Raw genomic sequence first — 25,816 nt, 5'->3', positions numbered from 1 at the left:
CATTGCACCTACAAGTATCATTGCAGTAAGTAGAAGGAAAAGCATCAGATTGAACAAAATAACAAATGCTATAAGCCATTTTCGGACCAAAAGGGTACCGCTTTGCAAAAAAGAGTCCGGTTTTAGTCCACGTGGTGACAAAGTATCAGTGTTCGGATGGTCGCCAGTTTTTGGTTGTATTCCCTCAAAATCAGGGTCCATATATCCAGTTCCATGGGTGCTGTAGTAATTATCACGGTCATTATTCATATTTACTTTCTTTAGTTAAAATAATCTTCTTTGGTTTTCAGATGCTGTAAATGAGGGGTTTTCTAAAACATAAAATCTGCTTACTGTATTCTAAGCTACAAAATAAAGTTTATCAGAACAGAACTTTTCAGCTTTTCAGGCCAATCGCTTCAAATGTATTGCTTAACTCGAGTAGATAAATGTTTAATTGCTAAAGTTGTCCGACTCAGTCATAGAGATTTCAAAATTTTCTGTGGCTTTTAAAATGAACTGAAAACACAAAACAAAACGAAACAAAACGAAACCGATAGTTTTGTCTCAATGATTGCCTATTTTATGACAAGCCTCTTTATACTTGTTTCTGCCCTCAGCTGTTGTTAGTCACACTGATAAATTAATCATAACTTCTCGTTGAACGTTACTGTCGTCTACTGGTACCAAGTTTTACTAGTAACATTACTCTGTTTTGTAAGCACATTTCACATTTTCTATCTTAAAACATTGTAAGAGTGAAACGTACATACAAATTAAGAAGTTGAAAAAACGGTGCACTAAATGGAAATTCCAGTCAGTGTTTGTCACTTTTAAACTGGAAGTTAAAAAGTCAAATTTTGTTTCCGCCGAAAAAAAAACGAAAGCCGGTCAAAATCCAGTCCGCAAAACTTTGTATATATTTTTAGCTGAATTTGGGAGCGCATTTTGGGTTTTCAAAGGCTGGAAGTAAAAATTACTTCCGGATTCCACAGAGCAGCCAAAAAAAAGACTAAAAAGGGAAGCATAACCCACAAAACTTCAAAGCATGAAAGCTTAAGATAAGCAAGGAAAATTTTCGGATTGTTTCTCAATTAAATATAAATAAATAATTCGGGTTAAAAAGTGGGATTTTTTCGCAATTGATTAGGAAGATTTACTGAAGCAGCAATAATACTGAAGGTGTACCATCCACCAATCAGACACTGAGAAGACACTATTCTCTTTTAAATAGAGAGAACTCTTGTTGCCATAGTCTGTCTATTAGTTAGATACACTATGTGTATACCATTGATTCCGGTGCTATGCTTCTTATACACCGTAATAATAGAAGTTTACACTGCGTGTTTTACAAGGTCGGTTGGTCTTAGAGATATAGTTAAGTCTACTTCGTGCGCAGAAATAAGTAGCCCTAGCTCTTCATACCTTAAGGCTGTAAAAGGAGCCCTCTCCGTGTCTGCCTTAACTGGTGCGACCAGTGAGCTAACAAACTCTAACCGTAAAAAGAACTCACAAAAAACACCCTTTTTTCTTCTGAGAAAACATCCTTGGCTTAGACTACATAACTTTTTATACTTAGTCTCCATAAAATTTAAGAAAAAGAGAACCACAATCCCAATAAAAACAAATTAACCATATAAAGCTATAAAATAAATAAAAATGGATCAATACACTTGTCAATCCTCCTCTAATTTACCGATGCATTCGGATGAGTTACAACTCGCAATATTAAAACAACAAAACAGACGTCTATTAAAAGACGTTTTAACCTTCACAAGTTAAAAACTACCAACACCAAGATGAGTTGAATATGCTCTTAAATACAGCAAAACAACTCAAATATCACTATTTCGCAGTAGAACAACAACCTCATTTCTTTTTGACAGAAAAGGCATCACAGGTTTCACGAACCGCCTTTCTTTCCTACTTAGTTGAAATTTACGGAGCTCAAGTCACAAAAGGCTCAGTTCTTTTCAGACTCACAAACAAATATATCTCGTTAATATACAAAACTTTATTTCACCCACTATCAGACGACTCATTATTTCAATTCCTTAATGGAATATTGTCTGAAATACAACCTTCAGATAGAAAAGGAATATTTAAAAACTCTTCTTTCGAATTTCTTAAACGCCTTGCAACTGCACTCAATGCTAATGTTTCACCCTTTTGAAAAGAAAGCGTACACAAACTCGGTAGACAGGAAATAGAAGGATTCACTCACTTTCTAAAAATCTATATAAGTTCTGTTACAGATGCAAACTTAACGGAAGGAGAAATTCTTGATGCTCTCTAACTCTTATCGTGGTATATACACAGATTTTGGAAAATTCTGGCGAGGCACATCTTTCCAGCCACAAAACTCTTAGCAGCAACTTATCCACAAATAATAACTAAATTACCAGAAACACTTCATTATGTATATGATCCAAACTGGTTCCCCCTTAAAATTTTGTAAACAATCCGGAAAAACCATCCAAAACTATCCAAAAATTATCCATTAACCACCAAAATATTGAATTTAGAAACAGTAATGCGGAGACACAACAATTTAGTTGTACAAATATTCCAGAAAACACAAACACTTCTCTGGAAGCCTCACCATTTGAAGATATGGATACACTAATCAATCGTCAACAATCGGAAAACTGTATGAACAAAACTACGGAAACAGATTTCAAATAAACACTTTTAAATGATGGAACACTCTTTTCATCACACACTGTGAACACACTGATTGATCATTAAGACAATGACAATAATAATAATCAGAATAATAATAAGAACACTAATAACACTTCTACACCGATAACACACTTTTTTACCAAAGTAATCAACACAGAAAACCTGTGACCTCGACTGAATTGACACAAAATTCAGATCCACTCAATACAACTATACCAATAATACCACTACTTTGCAGTAGAACAACAACCTCACCTTAATTTACCAGAAAAGGCATCACAGGTCTCACGAACCGCCTTTTTTTCATATTTAGTTGAAACCTATGGAACTCAGCTCACACAAGGCTCGGTTCTTTTCATTTGTGACCCACTCAAAAATAAATATATCTCGTTAATATTCGACACTCTGTTTCATCCATTATCAGACACTCTATTTGAATTCCTTAACGGAATATGGTCTTAAATACAACCCTCAGACAGAAAAGGAATATTTAGAAAAACTTCCTTCAAATTTCTTAAACGACTCGCTACTGCACTTAATGCAAACGCTTCACCCTCTCGGAAAAAAAACGTACACAAAAACGCAAGACAAGAAACAAAAGGATTCACCCATCTTCTAAAAATGTATATCACCTGTGTTACAGACGCAGATTTGAGCGAGGAAGCAAAACTAGACACACTAACACTTCTATCTTGGTACATACACCGAGTTTGCAAAAGTCTAGTAAGATATACATTTCCAGCCACCAAATTAATAGTGCAAAAATATCCACAATTAATAAATAAACTACCAGAGACACTAAAATATATATACGATCCTGACTGGTTTCCACAACATTTTATCAACATCCCGGAGATACCATCCGAGACAATACAAAAATTATCCATCAATCACCAGAGCATTGAAATTAAAAATTATAATGCAGAGACACAACCATTTATTTGTACCAATATTCCAGAAAACACAAACACTTCTTTGGAAGCCTCACCAACTGAAAACATTGATACACTAATCTATCCTCAACACTCAGAAACACGTATGAACGAAACTGTAGAAACACACTTCAACTCAATATTATTAGATGATGGAACACTTTTCTCATCACATACGGTAAACACACTAATTGACCTTGATGATAATGATCAAAATAACAACCAAAACAATAAGAATCACGCTAATAACAATTCGACTATTGATAACACTACTAATTACCAAAATAATCAACACAGACAACCTGTGAACTCAACTGAATTAACACAAAATTCAGATACTTTAAATACAACTATACCCATACTACCAAACATTAACACATCTTTACCCCGTCTACACAGACAAAATTCAGTCCACTTCAACACTGAACCAATTATCTTTAATAATTCAACCCAACCTACACAAGGAACAAATCAAAATATTCAAATCACTCCACAAGAATTAGTATATATTGTGAGACAAATAAATTCACAAAATACACAACAAAAGACAAATGCGCCGACCCCCTATTATTTACAAGCAGCATCCACGCAAACAACATCACCTGTAGTCCGTAGGAATAAGCAAATTATGCATCCCCACTTAGGTGGTTCTGTACCTATGCAACAATCTCTCAGACCATTCCACGGTACTGATCCTACGTATACAACAGAAGATTTTCTAAAAGCTATCACAGCAAATCTGGTAATGACAGCTGGACCAGAGCAAACTGATTCACCATTTCATGAAGCTTGAATCCTGAAAATAACAGAAAACCTTCGATAATCAACAATCGCAAACACAAACGAAATTAGTACTAGAAAGTATAACACGTGCTTCTGGCGAACAAATAAAGACACTCGCACTCAGAATAGAACAAATGACTCGAAAAGCGTATGTTATAATGCCCCAGATATGCGAAATGCACAAATGAATGATGCACTTGTTAAAGCACTCGATCGACAATTAGCACGAATAGCACTAAAAAAGATTTCAAATCACAAATCAACCGCATTGGAACCACAGCTTCCATTTGCACAGTTATTTGAAAAAAATCATCAAGAAGATATTACGAGAACACATATTGATAGACACAAATTGAATACCAATTCTAATCTTTCAACCCCAATTAATAACCTTTCACTCGAGATAGATAATCCTACAATAGATTATTTACATGCAATGGAACAAGGTATTGCTCATGGAATCAAAATAATGCAACACAAGTACTCAAATGATCCAAATTTCAAACTAAACCACTCATCCTAAAATTTTGCAAAAATTGTTCACGCTCAGGACATAGTATCTCCAGATGCCCTGCAAAACGTTTTAGAAAACCATTAGATAAGCCAAATTTTCAAAAACAAACCTTTAATTAAGCCAAGAAAGGAAATCAAAACCTTCCAAATAGACAAATCACATCAAATAATATGACAGGTAAACCACTACCGTTTTCATACCGCTCCCGTAGTAATAGCAGGGATCACCGAAACAATTCTCGCCACAGAAGCTCAAATAAATTCCCACAAAGTAATTCAAAACCTTATTATGAGTATAGTTATTTCAAATCACTGAGTAGAAATGGTTCACCGTACCCACGATCAAATTTTCAATCAAATACACAACATAATTCTAGAACACAATCACCTCATTATAATAGAGATGGAAATCGTGGAAATAGACTCCAAAATGTTAGAAATTACATATATTCTTTTTTACACCAAGAACAGTCGGACAATACCACGTCCAATACTGAAAATACTGAAACAGAAAATACTTCGGACGAGACACTTCTCGAGCAACAACTTAACGAACTTCTTCTAGAATTGAATAATGACACACAAGATGAATATTTTATTTGTCAGGAAGAATGTTACACTCTCACAGAAGAATACATTCTCTCAACCCCTTGTAAAAATAATATTTGGGTGTTACCACTCACATTATATACTCAGCAAACACCATATTATAAGAAAACATTCTCCCCACCACACTTAGAAATAGATTTTCTATTAGATTCAGGTAAAACACTCAATATTTTGAACACCGACACTTGGAATGAAATCAAAGAATACCATAAATTACAATTAAAACCCTCAGCATTTGTACTCGCAGCAGCAAAAAACTCTAAACTACACTCATACGGAACTATAAAACTCTATACCCTCGGAACTATAAAACATTATACCCGGATATAACAGAAAAACGAAACCTTAAAAATACATCATTTACACTCACATTTCACGTGTCAAATACAAAATTCAATATTCTAGGTACTCCTTTCCTAGAAAAATATGAAGACTCAAAAAAATTCTCCTCTCACACATTAGGAATTAACCAAAATAATGATAAAAAGTCATTAAAATTTTATGAATCGTCAATTAAACCACCTCCATATTATTCACGAATATTTCCAATATTTGGAGATCAATCGATCTTTTTCTCACCTTTTGAACACCGAGTACTAACATACTCTTTAACTGCATATGAATGCAAAAATAAAAAAGCAAGTGGCACTATTCTTTACCTATCGGATTTTTCGTTCGTACCACTAAGAAAAAGTATGTTTTTCTCTATAATGGATATAAATAATTTCGAATATTCCTATCAATCTTTTATCCAAATTCTAATACACAACCCCTGAAATCACCCTCTAACACTCGTTAAAGGATTAATTGGATACGCACAACAAGATATCTCCCTTACTGATTATCAAACCACAAAATATCGCATAAATAAACTCACAGAATTCTTGGATGCTTATACTTCAAATTACCTCACCCAAGGTACATCGGAAACACTTAAAAAACTATATTGCCTAAACATCACTAAAAAACAAGAACATGAATATAGAGCACAACAGAAAAAAATTGTTATACCATTTGCAGCCACAAAATTCACTGAAATAGACAGTGAATTCCTCACTATGTTTAATTTTGAACACACCAAGTTAACACAAACACAATTTGAAGAGTTGGCACAACTTCTCATAAAATTCAAAAAATGCTACGCCACATCAAAGTTTGATGTTGGCAAAGTCAAAGTTGAATTAAATCTACCTTCAAAGGCTACAGCTATCTTTATGAAGCAAAGAGCCACACGTATTCCACAACAATTACAAGACAGAGTACAACGCTTATTGGATATATTAACACATTTTGATAAAATAGCACCCGTTAATAGAGATTCTTTAACCACTGGAAACACGTTTATCAATCCAGTAATCATCCTCAAAAAAGAAGAATCACTAAAAATTGTTCTAGACGCCCGTCAAAAAACACTATGATTGACGAAACAAAATGTAGTTGGCCCATAGAACCAATACAAGTTATTCTAATACGAATTAAAATACCAATCTCCTCCATAGCTGAGATGAACAGTGCATACAATCAAATGCCACTAGATAAACCATCACAACGACTCTCGAATTTTGTAATTGCTGGACAACAATAATGTTTTAAACGCCTATTTTGTGGTATTTCTATCGGTCCAGTAGTCTTCTCATCTTTCATGAGTAGTATTTTTAAACCACTAATACGTAAAAACAAAACAATCACTTATCTGGATGATGTTTTTATCCAAGATACAACACCAGGAGAAATGCTCAAAACACTCACCCAGAATCATAAAATACTAAAAAATGAAAACCTTAAAGCTGCCCCAGACAAATCTTTCTTTTCCCTAGATTCAGTTAAATTCCTAGGACATCAAATTCAAAATAATCACGTACCTCCACTCAAATCAAAAATAGATGGATTCTTAAAATTACAACCACCCAAAAATAAAAAGGAAATTAAAACTATGTTGGAATCCTCACCTTCATTTCTAAATACATATATAATCTACAAGTCATTCTTAGACCTTTTTCTCGCCAACTCAGAGACACAAGATTTTAAATGGCCTCCCGAGTTGCAACAAACTTTCCGAGTCAAAAAGGAACTTACGAAGGGAACACTCCGTCTCGCAATTCCAAATTCAGAAAAACTTTCTATATCCTTTGTGATGCTTCCAATTACGGCATTAGAGCCGCACTTTTACAGAAAATTCAGTTCGGAAAAATGGAACTAGTCTCGGCAAATTCTCGCCTATTCTCCACCACAGAATTTAAACTCTCTACCATTCTTCGCGAATGCTCAGCCATTATCTACGCACTCTCAGAAAACGATTTCCTTATTCAAGGATCTAAACACCCAATAATATTGTACTCAGACCATAAACCAATTTTATTCTTAATCACACAAAAGAATAAACCAAACCACAGTGTTTAAAAATTTCTTAAAAAATTAATTCTCATAAATTTCTCAAAAAACTTACACATAGTTTGGATGGAAGGGAAAAATCTTTCACTTCCAGATTTACTCAGTCGCTCACTGACGACAAAAACACTAGATGAACACCGTCTCCGCACAGTAGAAATAACGGATTCATAATCAGAATACAGAATACAGAATCGAATATTCTGTTGTGTATTTGATTGAAGAATACAGAGTAGAAAACAGAATCAATAAAATTCTTTATGACGCATAATCAAAACACACAGCCTATACAGTGTCACTATACTGTATCAAAAGAATATATTAACTCAGTTTCTACAGACACTCATGTAGAATCACCACCCTATCCGATTTATCTACAAATAAAAGACAATTATTTTAAAGTACAATTAGAAAACTATATCTACCTCCCTGTTTCATATTATGAATTCAAAACCCAAGCTTAACTTCTAGATAATGTACACCAAAAGCAACAACTAAAGCAAAAATATTCACCTCCAGAAATTTACCCCATCATATAACATACGGATGTAACACTTAATACCAATAAAACAGAATTGCTCCAAGAATTTAATCATGACGCGAACTACGCAGAACTTATAAACACTATCAAATTTTCAAGACCTGCAATGGATGATTTTATCCCAAAATCTCCAACAATCTATAACTACTAACGAAACACTTCTTTACGAAACCCAACAACAAGACCCAGTAATCAGACAACTTTTACTCTGCAAAAGGTATAAATCCCCCCCCCATCAATAACAATTCAAGCTAACAGAGGTTTGCTACATTATTATCGCCGATTTCACAATCTAAGTTTTAATGAAAACAAAAATCTCCTGTATTTCATACAAGAGACCAAACCATCGAAAATTTGTCAAACACTCTCTCTTATTTTAGCTGTTTTTCTTAATGCACACACCCATGACCTTTCAGGCCATCCGGGTCGTGAAAAAACACACGCAACAATCACAGAAACCTATTATTTCCCAAATGTTAAAACTTAGAGAGCAACACTTACACACGATTGCCTGAACTGCCAAACCAGCAAATCCATGCCAAACCTCTTAATGGCACCACAACAGCCATTTTTAGAAGTTTCACCATACTTCAATCACCGTATTTCAATGGATACGAAAGGCCCAACCTCTCCGTCTTCAGATGGCAACTCATACGTTTACGTAATCGTAGATGCATTTACATATTACGTTGTTCTCCACACGTCACCCAAAAATGATGCAAATAACGCACTTACAATATTATTTGATCATTGGATTGTTAAATTTGGAATACCAGATATCTTGATAACAGATAATGGAAATAAATATATTAACGGAGAATTCGCACATTTCTGTTGTACGTATAATGTACAGTTTAAACGCACCGTGACCATACGCACCGTGGTCTAATTGTCTCGTTGAACATAGTAATCGCCAATTGAATACATTTCTTCGTACAGTCTTAGAGTCACAATATGACACGTGGTCGCAGAAATTAAAAATTTTTCTATTTGTTTTTAAATCTTAAGTTCGCACAAACATGAATCTTTCACCATATGAATTGATATTTGGCCATAAACCAAAGATACCAGTAATGTTCAATCTATCTTCCACTACAGATAGTTTTGGAAATTGTAAACCTTCAAAACATTCACCTCGTAATTCCTTCCCTCAACATACACTTACAAATCATCTAGGTCATCAACCTCAAATTAAAAAACTGCAGAAGGGAACCTCTGCACATTGGTTTCTTAATCGTGAAAAAATACACTCAGAAGTCTATAATGAAGTACATAATTATTTAAATCAAAATGAACATTTACGCACATTTATAAATCGCCGATTTGGAACGGCACAACCACTCAAAATAAATACTTATGTTTTAATTGTAAACAAAGCCACACAAATTGGCATATTGGAAAAGATCCAACCCCAAAAAATTGGACCTTATAAAATTATTGACACCCCACGCTGGTCACTTATAAATTAGAGGGTTTTACTGGTAAACGAATCACTCGACATAGAAGTAATATTGTACAATATTACCCCAAAGAACTCTTCGTTCAAGAACAAATGGAAATTTAATTCTCGGATAATTCACTCTTAAAATTGCAATCTAAAACGCCATCACTTACCAAGCAAAAGTCTGTTTCGTTTAGTCTAGACATACCAAAGACACCATCCACAGATAACCCTTCCCCCCAATCACCTTGTAACCCGTCTGAAATACCCAAACACACTTCGGAAAATTACACTACAAGGGATACAATACAAGGGACAACCAATAAAAGAATACAGAATTTTTATACCACAATCCAAAATTTCGGGTTCACGAACAACGAATAAATAAAAACGTTCATACATTACTATTAAACTACACAATACACCACTCCTCTCGCTTTAAATAGCCGAGCACAGTTTAGCATAACACATAAAATAGCTACTAAATACACTTTCACTTAAAATACACTTCACTCGTTCTCTAAAGGAGAAGGATAATTCAGATAGTTCTTTCACCCCTCTCCCCAGTAATACAATTACTTTCACTGGGAAATTTAACTATACTCTTTAGAAGAGTAAACAAAGCACACGGACTATCTCTTCAACTGGTACCCTAGCAGAACCACAAAACCCCTCCATCAGGAAATGAAAAGGAGGAAAATACGAACCATTCCCACCGATAATAATAAAAAGGAAACTAACGAAAAATTAAGTTAATAACTGACCCACAGCTCGGTCTGGGAATAATTCCCTAATCTCATTTAATTGCCAAGATATGATTAGGTGACTTTTTTGTACCCAAATGAAAAATCGTGGTCAGGCAAAATCGTATCGTCTAAAATCACTTCACTGTCTACCGCGCTCTCAATCTAGTTGCTCTCTTCTCTCTCTTTCTCTGTAAAACTCCAGAATCGCTATCTAGGCTTTCACTTTCTCTCCACTCTTTCTAACTCCATCTTCACTATTTCTAACTCAATCTCCACTCTTTCTAAACTCTATTTTCACTCTTTCTAACGAGTTTGGAAATTTTAAAATTTTCAAGCTCTTTTAAATCATCTCACTTCGTCAATAATTCTAAACAGAACTGTCACAGCACAGTTCCTCCTTCAGTGATAGGCGAAGCCTTGCTTTAAACTTCACTTCAATCTACACAAAACAGTGACACAATCCACCCACCTTAAATACAACTTTTAGTCTCACAGCACTGAAAAAAGTCCAGCTCCAACTTCAAACAGGTATGCACAAAACTTCCCAACACAGATTGGAAGTTTTATTTAAAAGAACACACTACACAGACACCTTTAATTAAATTCAGAATTTTAAGTCTAAACAGGTTTGCTTTCAAGATATCTTTTTTAAACTGGATCACATATTATATTCAAACACTTGTTGTGAATGGGTTTTTATGTTAGAGACATTTATAACGAACACATCGCTCTCTTCTATCTACCAGTTTTCCCACCACAAGCCTCACCAAAACTCTCAGAAATTCTATATACAGATATTGTTTACACTGTTAATCTTGACGCTATCCCAGCCTCATATGAAATGAAACATATCAAAGAACTCCTAAGATTAGATGAACAATACCAACAACTCGTCAAACAACAACCCAGTAAAGAAAGTCAAATATCCACAAGTTATTTTTTCATTTGAAAGAAAAGATTATACTATTGCCGATTTATTAACAGTTTTTTCCTCTGACTTTTTAGATCTCACCTATCTCCACAATGTCATTCCACCAGAATAACCCTGCGCAGCAATCCAAGTAAGTTTACCCACTTTAAATCTCTTGATAATTGTTATGCCCACTTCTACTTACTATAAAGTTTATTATTGTGATAAATGCCCCACATTGGGCCAAAATTTATTGTCACAATTGCGTCCTCTAGTCAACAACCCAACACTAACCCCAGTCTGAGAATCACCTAGTTGCTCATACAGCGAAGACACTAAACAATCAACACCTAAAAAGTCATCCTTTAAGCTCTTTAATAAAAAGTCACAAGCACCAGAAACTGAGGAACACCCCCACTCAGTCATTACTACTGCCAAATCTACAGATCGACCTCGTCCTACTGGATACTCTCCCCCAATTTGCCCCACAATCGGTAATCCCGTATCCCCCATCAAAGTTAAACGCAAATACACCAAACGCAAGCAGAGCAAGACCAAATAAAAACACAATCTCTATTACAATATTCTGGTTTTCTTCCAAATACAACACTTCCTCCACCCGTGTTAATATCAACCTGAAATACTTAATTATTCTAACACCGCAATTCTCCACACAACCTATAAATTTTGCAAACACTGATAAAACTCATAATTCAGAATTGCCACAGCCAATTCATACTGTTTCACATAATAACGACACTACACATGATATTAGCCTACTTTCTGACATTTCTAGTTCTGATCCAACCAGTACTCAAATTTCTTTGCCTACTCCTTCACAAATTGCAAGGAACCCATCTAATCCACCCCAAGGACCGGTAAAAAATTTTGAACGTTTACTGTCACAAGCGCATTGGAATCACTCGTTTAATATAGTCAATTCATCACCCTCTTTTCAAAGTTCTATACCACTAAGTTTTACCGGCACACCGTCCGTTATTAATCTAAGTTCAATTACATACACTTCTGATCCAGATCAACACTCCCACCACTGTTTTGGAAAACATCCAGATACAACCAGAACCTACCCAACATTACCACTTAAACTTGATACTAAGTTTATTGTACTCCCACCGCCCTTTTCGGAGATCATAAAAACAGTGAACTACATAATTGGGCTAAACAATTAATTTCTAAATCATACAAAATAACACCTGTACAGAAACACAGAGCTCACGAATTGCTAAAACAGTCGAATATCACTTTCTCTGTTGAAATTGTTGTCGAAAAAGACAAACTCATTTTCCACCCACAAGCTTCAGCACCACCCATTTTTCGAGTAAAAACTAACCCATCACCCTTTATCTGCCAAGAAACACACTATAAATTTGATAGACATACAAAAAACACCGCTGGCTATTTTGTTTTCTATAACCCAAAATCTGGACTCTCATACATATGTCCACTACAAATTTAATTCACATCCTCATTAACTTATTCTTTTCATATCCACTTGCAATTAAACAACCTATTAAAGTTGATCAACATAATATCTCAGCACCAAAAACAGGCATACAAGACCTAGTTGTCACACATTATGATTGTTCCCCAAAACATATCACAAATATGCAGTATTATAAACTCAACAAAATTGGCGAGTGCAAGATCAAACCAGCTGATTTTCAAATCCTCCCCGCACAAGTACAGATAGTTTCACAAATATGCACTTTACAAATACGCGCCTACGCAATACACGCTAAACTCAATGACAAGGAAAGCTTCTGTCACTAAATTTCACTCAAACGAGGTTTTCGGTTTGATCACGATAATTGGTATGATAATAACATGGAGAAACCTTTCTTCCCCACAGAAATTGAAGCTCGTAGAGAACTTGCACGCATTGGTCTGATAAGTAAACACCATTACCACCTACAAATAATACAATTTGATATCTTCGATGATACTCGTTGGCAAGCAAATATTGAAGAAAAACAAGGTCGTTTTCAATTAGACGGTTATCGACCTTTTGCATTCCAACACGGAAGTATGGTTTAAAACCCACGTGATCATAGTTGGATCCCTAATGACACAGATAATCCTTGGGCTAACTGTCCCGGAAAAAACCCTGAACACGAATATCATGTCATCCACACACTAGGATGGTCACTACAATTAACAAACATCACCCTCACTTTTGATGTCGCCACAGTACTATGGCAAAGTTCGCATCAATTGTGATATAGAACGAGGTCACTGTCCTCCAAACCACCCTATTAAACTACTTTAATCTGGGAACCCAAAAATCACGGTAGATTTTTTGGTGTTGGAAGATCACATGCACGTATGATCAAATACCAAAAACGATATTTTATAGAACCACTCAAAAATATTGAAACTTCAAGTGATCATAAACACATGCCACATATTTATTCAAGCCGTCTTCAAAAACACCTCTATGAAGAATCTGCACTCTCCAGATTTGAAGTTCTCAAAAACCACTCTATAAAAGCAATGAAGACCGCCCGTACCACGCAACACAGTATCAAGATATTTTTATACAATACCGCGAAGGTCTTAAATTTGTTTGGGAACACCATCACCCGATTTTGATAACACACATGTAACAGTACCAGATGGACAACCCCCCCCCCCCCCTTAACACCTTACACAAAAGCTAATATTCGCGATGGGTACGTAACTCCACAGGAATCACAACTCTACTGCAAATCAGAAAAATACGAACTTTTTCGTAAACAAAATTGGTTCGGTGCAGTTGTTCACCCTGACGTTCAAATAGACACCAAACTTGACTGTATGATTAGCCGAATTTTACTCGAATTGGACCATATAAGCTCAAGTATTTATTAAAAACTATGTGACTTAGATCGTAATTTGAAGCAAACTGCCTTTATATTACTCACACAAAAATTCCCCATCGTTGTCTACGTTATGACAGGCCAGCGAAAAACATTCGCTTCGATCAAAAGCTAAAATTTTATCTCACTCTTCCAATGTAAAGTTGTTTCATCACCTTTATATGTACTCGAAAACCAATGTTTTGAACGTATACCAATATACTATCAGAATAAATTACAATTTGTTGACCAAGTCACCCGAATGACCTTGCCCTGGTCTATTAAAGCACTATATAAATACAATAATTTTGATCAACAAATTTCACTTGACGCAGACGGCGATTAACACCCCACCAGATTAAGGCGCGAAACCCCGTTAAAACTTTCACGCCCGACGTAGTTGAAACCCGCATCACCCACGCCGATTTTACTGCACAACAACTTGGCTTATATAGTCAACACGACTGGACTAATTCAATAGATAAGATGGAATTTAAACAATTAGTTGATGAAGCAGCGGAGAAATTTGAAGTAGCACAAGCAGTAAATTTTGCAGATCTTGCAAAACAAGCACAGCTACAAGCACATTTCTCACAATTACGCACTGAATATAATAATTGTTTCAACAAACTCTTTATTAACGGCAAAGAATTCACTCTCCGCCGATAAGACTGGCGTGATTTAATAAACGGCAACTTTTTAAAAGAATCCCTAATTGGAATCTTCGGATACCCATGGTACGTATTAAACGAAATAGCCATCATATGGACTGTATTTAATCTCTTACAATGCCTTTTTGGTCTCTTTCGTAGTGCACTAAACACCTACAATCTAAAATCACTTCTAAGGCCCAATATCACATTGGCTAAGACTGTTACTTCGGAATTCTTTGGAGTGTTCTTACAGACAATATTTCACGTAAAACACTCAGACTCAACACAATAAAAACCACCGTCACCTAAAAAACGACGAAAACATTCAGTCGACAGTTGTACCCACACTCTCAACATGAAATGATTCTATTACACAAAAATTTTGAAAACTTCTATATGAAATTCTCAACTCCCGTACACAATAAATCAAACAAAAGAGACACCTCTACTCTACCAGTTTCTGTATATCAATGTTATAAAACCCCTATTATTTCACGCATGAAACCAGATTTTCAATCTTTACATCTGCACACTTTCAAACCAAATAAACTTAAACGTTCACATGAATTTTTTTTCACATGATTCTATTGAAAAAGATCCTGACTATCAGGAAATACCGCAAGACCTTCTCTTTAATCTTCCAAGCACTAGGATTTAACACTCTTTTGTTTTAGTGACTCAACTGGAGTCTCTACTCACCATGAAGGAGGCTCACAGGTCCCTCCAAATGTAGACCCCACAGTATATCACCTCATCATACTGGAGGTCGATGATATTCTCCCATCACCTCACACTCCGTTGGTGCTGCAACCGACAGTACACGAACCTGTTTGCGAGATGCAAACACCCGCCCACTTCACGATGGCACAAACATCCTCACAGCAACAGTCTGTGGACACTGCCAATTATGCGCGGGTGAAACCACTGCCTTCACCCGCCACCTCTTCATCGAGCTAAGGTGAACTACATTTGTATATTGACAGGGATACGTTCTCACCCTTTTTACCAATAGGACTACACAGCTCGTCACAAGAGCCACTCCTCCAGGTAAGCAGTCAAGCGTCTCAGCCACCTCCATCCTTAATTGCACACACAGCAATTCCCACGACGCAAGATCCCCCTCACTCGACTAACATCTCTTGGGCTGATGAAGTCGAGCAATCTGGAACATCGACAGCAGAGACCGTCTTCCCCAACTGGTCTTTCTCTGGCAGAGTTCGTGGACCACAACCACATTCTCAACCACTGGTGTACCCGCCACCAGTTGTGCCCACACCACACCCACAACGTCCACCCGTATCCTCATCGCGGTACAGGCCCACTATTCCACCTCTCAGGCCTCAAGAGGCCTTCCCCCGACCGCCCACCTATGACCGACCCACATCCAAGGACAATTATCCATGCTCAGACTCTTCACCCAGAAGACGCCCTCGAGCCACGACGCATGAGATTTTCCCCGTCCGATCTTCACCCGAGCAGGCTTCACAATCTCCTGCCCCGTATCCGAGCGAGCCCTTCCAGAGGCCCACTGCCCCCATCCTCTCGTGGTCGAGGAAACCAAATCGCGCCGACAAACCCAAGGCATCACTCACAGATCTCAAGGACCAAATTTCCGGTTCCATAAATTCACCAACCCTCTCGGCATTAATACCCTACAAGGTATTCATGTGCCAGAGAGGATAAACTACACCTCAACTCCAGCCCAACAAACGTTAAAACCTACGGCCAGTTCTTGTTCTCTTGGACAGCTAGAGAACGAATACGTTAAAGAAGGAAGAGATAAGGACTTGCTTCTAGAGTGCCTTCACTTCCCTATTAACTCTCGTTTTACAGAACGATTTTGGCATCTGTCCAAGTACTTCTTTGCTCTTGCAGATCGCCCTATTGACTACCTCAATACCTTCACAAAAGAGACACCGCGCCGTATAAGATCTACGCGAAATACGAACCCTTCTATATCCAGTTCGGATTTCTACACCCTACACAGATGGATGTGAATAATACAACTCACAAAGTCAATCGCGTGAAAATTTGGCACACTATGCAAAACTATTTGTTTGTGCAGCATCATTTTCACCACACGAATCCACTCATCCATATGAATTCGCGTCTACAATACACGAACACAAAGCTCACATCACCTTACTAAATGAAATATAATTGAACTATAGTTACATCATCGAGTCAAATTTTTGTGTGGGCACACTTCGAAACTTCGACCCAACCAAAAATTATTTCATTTTTCCCCGCTCTACTCCAAGACGAATCGTCACATCCTCGTCCCAATCGAGTATCTCCGATGTGTAGAAGGAGGTGCCAAGAAGTGCACCTACGTGCACACTTTCAACCTCCTCTACAGGGACTGGATGGCCAATAAATTGGAGAATCGACAACCTGCACCCGAAGAAATACAGATCTTCAAACAATTCCTTGCGTTGCAACCACACTGCAACGCTGATCTGTATCCTCGAGCCCTTGCTGCTTGTCTGGCACGAGACCCAGAATTTCTCGCCTTTTTCAATCATTATATTTCTTTCCACAAGACTGAAGATTAGGGTCAGTTCTTTTCTTCTTTTCTTCGGTCGAGACTTACACAGAGAGTATTAAATCTCGCTAATAAGATTTAATAAAGGAAAGTAGCTCACACTGTAGCTAAATAGATGGGTTTCCACCAGAAGGTAAGCCGGTAAATCCGACTCGGTCAAACCTTGTACCAGGTGGAGATAAAACAAAATTCTACGCGTACAAAATAAACAGCGACTAACGACTACAAGCGATCCTCCAACTGGGAATAAAACCCTCACCACAAGACAGTGAGAGCAGTTGGGCATACTCAACAGGACAGAAGTCACCGACCAGCACATCCTGTAACTGGCAGACTCACTGGTTCTCCAACAAGGACTAACCTCTTCACTGACGACACTAGTCCCCACTTCACTGACAGGGATCTCAGTCGACGACACAAGTCACACCCCACATTCGGGGGACACAACTCTACACACACTTCACGCACACACTGAAGGTGTACCTTCCACAAATCAGAAACTGAGAAGACACTATTCTCTTTTAAATAGAGAGAACTTTTGTAACTTTAGTCAGTCTATTAGTTAGATACACTATGTGTATACCATTGACTCCAGTGCTATGCTTCTTATACACCGTAATAATAGAAGTTTACGCTACGTGTTTTACAGAGTCGGTTAGTCTTAGAGATATAGGTAAGTCTACTTCGCGCGCAGATAGCACCGGAGTAAGTAGTCTTAGCTCTTTATACTTTAAGGCTGTAAATGGAGCCCACATCGGGTCTGCCTTAAAAGGATTGACCTTGGATTTTAACTTCCCTGTTTGTACTTCTGTTATGTTACTATGCCAAAGCCCTCTGCTAGGGTACTCAGGACGACCACTCCCCTACACTGGAATCAGACTTCCTTATTTGTATATTTTCATCGACTTAAAATTAGAAACTCTTAATTAAAAAATTGTATTGAAATAACAATCGAAAAATGGCTAACAAACAAATCTATTGATATCCAAAAGATTATCTGTTGAATGAACTTTGATATTGAATGGAGAATCCTAGTTTGGTCAGTTTCCTCAGTTTCTTCACTTGCGCTCTCAGAAGGGCAAACAGAATAATTTGTCACAATCAGGTAATTATTCGTAACCAGCTGAATTTTTGTACTTTTTCATTTACATTCATGTTGAACCGAAAATTTATGTGAAAATATTATATCTTGTTTTTGTTGATATACTGAGAGTGGTTTCTCATGAACTTTTGCGTTTTAATCAGAAATTAGACACTCAAATTTGAGGAGAAAGGACTCATGAGAAGACGCTGTTCGCAGTTGTGTTCACTTTACCTCAAAAATCTTGAAAAAAACAATTTTTTCAAAAGAGCGCAAAAGAAAGCGGATTAGTGCCAGATTTCTCGTCAATGTTTTTGTTGTATAGGTGCTACAAAAATTTAACTGTGAAGTCACGATCACCTACTTCCCCTGGACACCACACCACCTTACGAATTATCCTTGAGTGGAATTTTGAACTTGCGGGACTTGAAGTTAGGCAGCTAGTTATTTTTTGCATTTTTTTAAAAGAAGATAGAAAAAGGCAGGGCGGTCACAAGCACTCGAATGGTTGTCAAGCTGCTTGGATATGAGTCAAAAAATATTTTATCCAAGAGATGGGCCGTCAGGAAGTAACGGGACCGTTTCTAGAACAGTGAAGATTTAGGTTGAGGTTCTCTAAAAAACGTGATGCAAAAGTGCGCGCACACTAAATATTTGTGTTGCGAGTAAATTACGAGCAATTTATGTCGCGAGTAAATTAAGACAACATCACCACTGTCACAAAAATGTCAAATTCTAGTTTTGGAAAGATGTGCTTTTAAATTATCCTTCCATTTTAATTGTGATAAAATTGATTTTGACACTGCGCGAAAGTTTTCCGTAGAAAGCCTATTCTAATAGCTTCTTTTTCTCAGAGGAGAAATTACAAAGGAAAATCGCAAAGGATCGCAACAGAACAATATATGATTTCGTCGTGGACCGTGATGTTTCATTACTAGTCTCTACACAATTTTGCTCAAAAGGATTCGATCGTTTTTAGATTGATTTTAGCATGTTGGCTCAGAAAAGTTTGTTGAGAAGATTCTGAGATTAGATTTTTCTAATGGTGAGACGTTGAATGAATAAATGAGAGCGATTCTGTACAATTAAACAGTTTCTGATCATCAAGTTGAAGTTTTTTGGAAGGGACAGAATATGTTCTTTGCGGCTTTTCATAAAAAGTCACCAAAATCATGTAGCCTAATAAGTTCCTTTTTGTTTTCAGGCTTAAGAAAACTTCAGAGTTATATAAAAAGTAGTGTGACTTGTTCAGCCACGTATCTCACTTTATTTTAACTTCGGTAATTAAATCACTTTGCTAATTAAATAAAGGTAGACTTGTTCGGATGTCAGATATCATTGAATAAATCATTAAAAAAATTTATTGCTATATTCATTAAAAATGATTTCTTTGTGCATTCATTAACTGTTAATAAGTTGGTCTTAAAAGTATTCCAGATAAAAACTCAAAATCAATCTAAATCAATTTCGTACCTCGCACCAATTGTTGGAATGACTGATCGTCTTCCGTATCTAGCATCGGCAGTTGTTTATAGTTATCAGTTTTGCAGCACGCACTCATTGATGACAGAAATTTTTCAGTACATACGGATATCTTCAAAAGGTACAAATTAATATTTCGCAGAAAGGAGATCAAAACGTTCATTTTTTATCATTCATACAAGAACTCTTCGATATGAGAAATTTAAGAAATTTTGCCCTATTTGGTAAAGATTTAATGCAGCTGTTTGTAGTGATGTAGTGTTCAGAAGAAAAAAACGTCAGCGAAAGGAATAAAGCTGTTTGCCCTATGTCGCTTTCTACTTTGTAGATGTTTCAAACATAGTTACGCAAGTATTTGAGCAACTAATTTCAGAGTCTGTTTTGATGTGATTTTAATTCCTTCTTGTACACCACCCGACCATTTTTGTGACGGATGAGCTAATGTTTTTTCGATTTCAGTTAAGTTTTACTGTGTTTCGTGAAAAAAATCAGTTTGTTCCGCATACAAAACTTTAATTGTGGTGACACTAAAGTTGAATCACATTGTCCTGTAGGATAAACAACTTTAAAAGTTACCAAGGCTTTTCTTCTTTAGATAACTCAAGAACTTCTTAAATTGGGACAAAAATATATTGATGTTTGGTACAATTTGAAGTCTATCCTTATTACATTAACAGGCTTGTTTTGTTATAATAACAAATCTGGCACAAAACGAGCACGATATATGTAAAAATAGCCGGAAAATTTGACGAATTTGTTTGAAAATGAGATGTTTGAAGATAAAATTTGGACTGCGATAACTTGACACATTACCAAAGGTTTTAATTTGATTTCATTCTCTACCCGGATCGAAATGTCAGCGCGTTTTCGAAACATTTTGTTGTAACAAATGCGCTGAACGCGCTGAAAATATGTAAGACATTCTCTGAAGGCACTGAAATGCGCTGAAACTTTGAAATTTCAGAGCATATTCAATGCAACTCTTACATAACATAAACTTAGTGCATTTTCAGCTCAATTCTCACATAATTTTCAGCACTTTTTTACATCATTTTGAATGCAAAGTTTTAGCGCCTTCCAAACACAGCTTCCGCGGACTTCGGTTCATTAAAATATAAAGCTTTTGCCCTGAAACTCTTACTCTTATTGTAGAAAATGAGCTTTAATGCGTTGAAATTAAGGAAGAAAAGCGCTGAATGCACAATTAATGCAGAGTTTCAACGCATTTGACACAGTTTTGGCGTATTTCAGTTCAGTTTTTTGTACGGTTTTTGCACTGAAATCCTAGCCGTTTTTGTACGGAATGCCCATCCAAGAGCTGAAATTATGTGAGAATTGCGCTAATATTTTAAAGCTTTTCTCATATAATTTCGGCATTTCAGCACTTTTTAGAGCTATTTTTACAGAACAATTTATCAGTGATGAGAAAAGGAACTAATTGTTTTAAATTGGCAGCTAACTAACAGTAGAGCAGTGTTGGAGACTACCGCAACGAGACAAATTGTGAAAATGAGCCGAACCTCTTGAAAATTTTGTGAGACTTCAGAGCATTCTAACATAAAATTTTTGTCCTGATTTGTTTAAAAAATCATCACATTTCAGCGAGTATTTTTAGATAGCTTTTGGAAAATATCTCGACCCGCGTAATAACGAGGTCCAATTTTAAGTAAATGATAAAAAGACGATTCGTAGTCTCTAGTTTCGATTTCGCTGTTCACAGTGAATGAGTAACTGATGAAACAACTAACAGGTGAAAGTAGAGAAATTCAATTGAAAAATGAAGAGTTTTATTTGCGGATTTAAAAGGGTTATATCATGCCGGAGAAAAGAGTTAGTTTCAAATCGATAAATACGCATGTTTATTATATGTTGGTCATGCTTAAATAATATTCCAACATATTGAACAATATCCATTAAAGATGAGAGTTGTCGACTTTTGACTCTTTCCGTATTATATCCAAAGCCAATTTTCGATATAGTTCAACTGCTGTTGAAAATTGCCCATGCGATTGTTCAGAATATTTGTATCATTTTGCATCTGTTCAATTCTGAATGAATGATTATAGATGGTGCGGTTTTGTTGATCCAGCTTCTCAGTTGCACCTCTCAATTGAAATTCAAGTAACTTTTCGATCAAAAAAACTGAAGATAAATTAAAATTTGTGATAGATACCCGGTTCTGTATTTCAGTTGCGGTGTTGTATATCACGGAGATTTGGTCTTCGAGTTTGCTAACCTGCAACATGAAAACAGACTGTGCATAATTTTTTGTAAGAAGATTACTTTTGCATCTCAAACTTGTTCTCATATCTTAAGGAAACTAATACCCTGAAAACATTGGGCCTTAAATTAGAGTAACGAAAAATCCTAATGCCTTTTATAATTGATTTTTTTATAGTTTTGAGAATCCGTTTTTAGTGGTTGTCATCGACTTTTAAAGAAAGAAATTTTTAAAAGTTTCCTTCCTCAAATAAGTTTTTTTTATCAAAATATAATTAGATGATTATTTCTCTGTGTTATTTCTTGACTGTTGAACATTTCGGCTTCGAATACCAAACCTTGTAACAGACAACTATCATTGCCAATTCGTTCATGTTCTTTGTTTATATTGTGCGTTATAAAATTGAAGGAAAACTGCTATGAAACAATCAAAATTATAAAAGTGTGAAACTCTAAAAAATGAAAAAAATGACACTGCTTAACAATAACGCAAAAATTGTTTGTTTGTTCCACAGAATTTATCTTAATGATGCAGATGCACAAACAAATGAAAACAGATAAACAGACCTTTTTTAGAATTTTAGAAGAATTTTTTCTCTGCTGAGGCGATTACGCTGGAAAAAGGCAATTGCTCGGAAAAAAGTAATCGAGTTTTTCAATTTAATAACAACTATTTCTTGTGAGGGTTAGGTTATACGCGTCTGTGTACATTAATTACAGAGTAACTAAGTTAGGTTCAAATCTTATGCAACTTTGAAAAATACGTTGTAGTTTCTCTCGATGTCAATTTTTTGTTTTAGCGTGTACAACCAAGACAGAATGTTGTCACTTTTAGCGAAAACTTTTTGTCAAACTTGTCCATATATTTAGTTTCTATCTATTTAGTAAAGGAAAGCCTAATTTGCTTTTAATTTCAGATGTTTGTCGAAATTTTAATCTTGAAATAAAATGACAACTGGCAGTTTGAAGCTACTTATATCCGAATTCACAACATCAATCAACTCTTTGAATTCAGTCTCAAGTAATCATTAATTAATATCAAGTATTTTTGTCTGAGGCTAAGTATACGCTCAATATCGTGGACAGGGGCTGTGTTTAATCGTTATTGCAATTGACAAAATTCTTCCTTCATCTTTGTCCACGAATATCGTACTAAAAAAGTTTTAGTACTACTGACCAAAAATGACTATTGTTGACCAGATATTGACCCTGCTGTCCGAGAAACGCCAAAAAGACCTCAAAGTCCGCCAAAGACTTTTTGATGCTTATTTGCGCATTTCACATTTGCGCAAATAAATTTGAGCCAATATATTGCAAACTTATTACACTTTGCATCATACTGGTTGTCCGTGTAGTTAAACTAGCGTTATAATAACTGACTCGAAGTTACTTTTCGCCACAACTACAATAACCGAAGAAACTGCCATTGGCTTTTCCCTGATAAAAGAGCATAATTTGATCCACTGGCCTTCTTAGTTGAGCTCCAAATGTTATCTGACAAGACCTTGCAAAAACTCTTACAGAATTATACATTATTTCACAAGATTCTTAGATGGTATTGCACGATTCTTGCAAGTTTAATCGTCGCTGTGGTAGACCAGGGTAGTAAAAAATGAAATAATAACGATTCGTCAATTATACGTTTGAAAACCCATCCTTGAGTACCTTTAAGTACCCTTCCAAATGAATAATTGCAGAAAAAAACAGCTAAGAAATTACGTCTCACCTTGTTAGTTTGACCAAGGCTTTGCATGATGGCCAAATTCCATTCCTCGGCATAGTTGGTCAAAACTTTGTTTTCATTTTCTAATCGCTGCATCTTCGATTTAATCGATTTCAATTTCATCACGCCTACGAGAATCGATGTCGTTAGCAGCAGGAGCAGCATTACGTTGAAGACTATGGCAACAGCCAGCAGCCACTTTTTAATCAAAACAATGCGGCTTTTTAACAAAGAGTCCAATTCTACTCCAATTTGTTCGGCAGAATTATCGATTCTGCGGTCTTCAGTTTCTGATGTTTTTTCAGCCTCAGGGTCCATATATCCCGTTCCATAGTTTCTGTTTCCATAGCTGCTGTAGTAGTTATTGGAATCATCACCCATTTTTTGTAGTCTGAGATTATATATTATTCTTTGGCTTTTTAGGTGGTGTAAAAAACGAATTTTATAATTTGGGAAATCTAATAATTTTGATAAGTATCGTTTAAGAGAGAAGTTTCTCGCAGTAATATTAAATTGAAAACGAAAACGGATTCAAACAAATTGCTTTAGCACAATGGTTGCCCATTTTCACAACGAGGTTTAACCACACATTATAAAGTTTTCAGCAACTAGATTTACATCAACGCATTCAACGCACACATCTATCGACGATTTTACTGTCATAGTCTTTACTTGATTATTTGAAAGTCTCAAAAAAATACGTTCGGAGTAAACTATATCACGTAACAGATAATAGTTTTGTCTTCAATGAATTTGCGTAATGAATTTATTCTGCTCCTACCTCAATAATCATCTCAATTGAGATACAGTGATAGCAGAAAAAAAGTTTTTGTGAAAGTTTTCTTGAAATTTTTTTTGTATCGGTGCGAAAGAAGTTTTGTGACATTTTCCATTTGAAAAGTTTGGTGCAAAAAAACAAATTTTGCCAAAATTAGAATTATATGCGAAAAATGTTGATGGTTAGTCATGAATAATTTCATACACCAGGTACTTATTGTAGCAATGTACATTTCGGCATTCTCAGATCATATCATCAGACCGGTATCATAATTTGGTCTTTTAAAAGTTCACTCTTGGGAAGCAATTAATTATCTAAATATTAACTCAGGATTCTCGCCGAGAAAATAGAAATTTGTTATTCCTCTGTGTGATCTATTTCATTTCCATAATTGTTATCAATCTTGACATCCAGCACTCCGAGTTGAATCAATAATGATGGGCATGTTTTCACTAAGTCTCAGATTAGGCAAAGGAATTACATGAGCCTTCCTTCATAGCAATCGTTTGACTTGGTATTCACCACCAGCGAATGATACCAAACAAAAAAGGATATTGATTCGAACAGCTAGTCAACAATAAATACCATGACAATCTAACTGCAAGATGTACCGGACTTCATTTAGCTGCCACCCGGGCCGAGGCGTACACCCGTATTCCACCGTTATTAAGCGAGAATAAGGGTGTAAAGCCAATTCCACTCTTAATTAGCAGGGATAAGAGTGTAAGAGTGTAATTTTGAGAAAATTACACTTTAATGTACACTCTTTACACTCTTTAATACACCCTTATTACACTTTTAAAAATACACTATAATTACACTCTTTATTCCACTCTTTATTACACTCTTGAGCGAATTAGGTGAAGCAAATGTAGAACTTAATGAAAATCTTTTGTTAATAGCATTTCGAAAAAGACAAGTTAGAAAGTCTATTTTAGCCCGTTTTGTTGCC

The 25,816-nt window shown here is 36.0% G+C and overlaps 1 protein-coding gene across 2 annotated transcripts; it reads right to left on the bottom strand.

The window, feature by feature from the left end:
- Window positions 1-37: 37 nt before the first annotated feature.
- On the bottom strand, window positions 38-24,735 carry LOC142350838 (uncharacterized). Of its 2 annotated transcripts, none has more exons than XM_075402799.1 (2): window positions 24,090-24,735; window positions 38-311 (listed from the first exon to the last, which is right to left on the bottom strand). In XM_075402799.1, exons 1-2 carry the CDS (start codon window positions 24,465-24,467, stop codon window positions 261-263), a joined length of 429 nt encoding a protein of 142 aa, XP_075258914.1. In that variant the 5' UTR covers window positions 24,468-24,735; the 3' UTR covers window positions 38-260. The 2 variants fall into 2 exon arrangements, with proteins under 2 accessions (XP_075258914.1, XP_075258913.1); XM_075402798.1 differs by lacking the exon at window positions 38-311 and adding an exon at window positions 21,944-22,379.
- Between the last annotated feature and the right edge of the window lie 1,081 nt (window positions 24,736-25,816).

The sequence above is a fragment of the Convolutriloba macropyga genome, chromosome 12 (assembly GCF_964194025.1).
Source record: "Convolutriloba macropyga chromosome 12, txConMacr16.3, whole genome shotgun sequence".
NCBI lineage: Eukaryota > Metazoa > Xenacoelomorpha > Acoela > Convolutidae > Convolutriloba > Convolutriloba macropyga.
The sequence above is the reverse complement of the archived record's forward strand: the minus strand, read 5'-3'. Positions and strand labels throughout refer to the sequence as shown.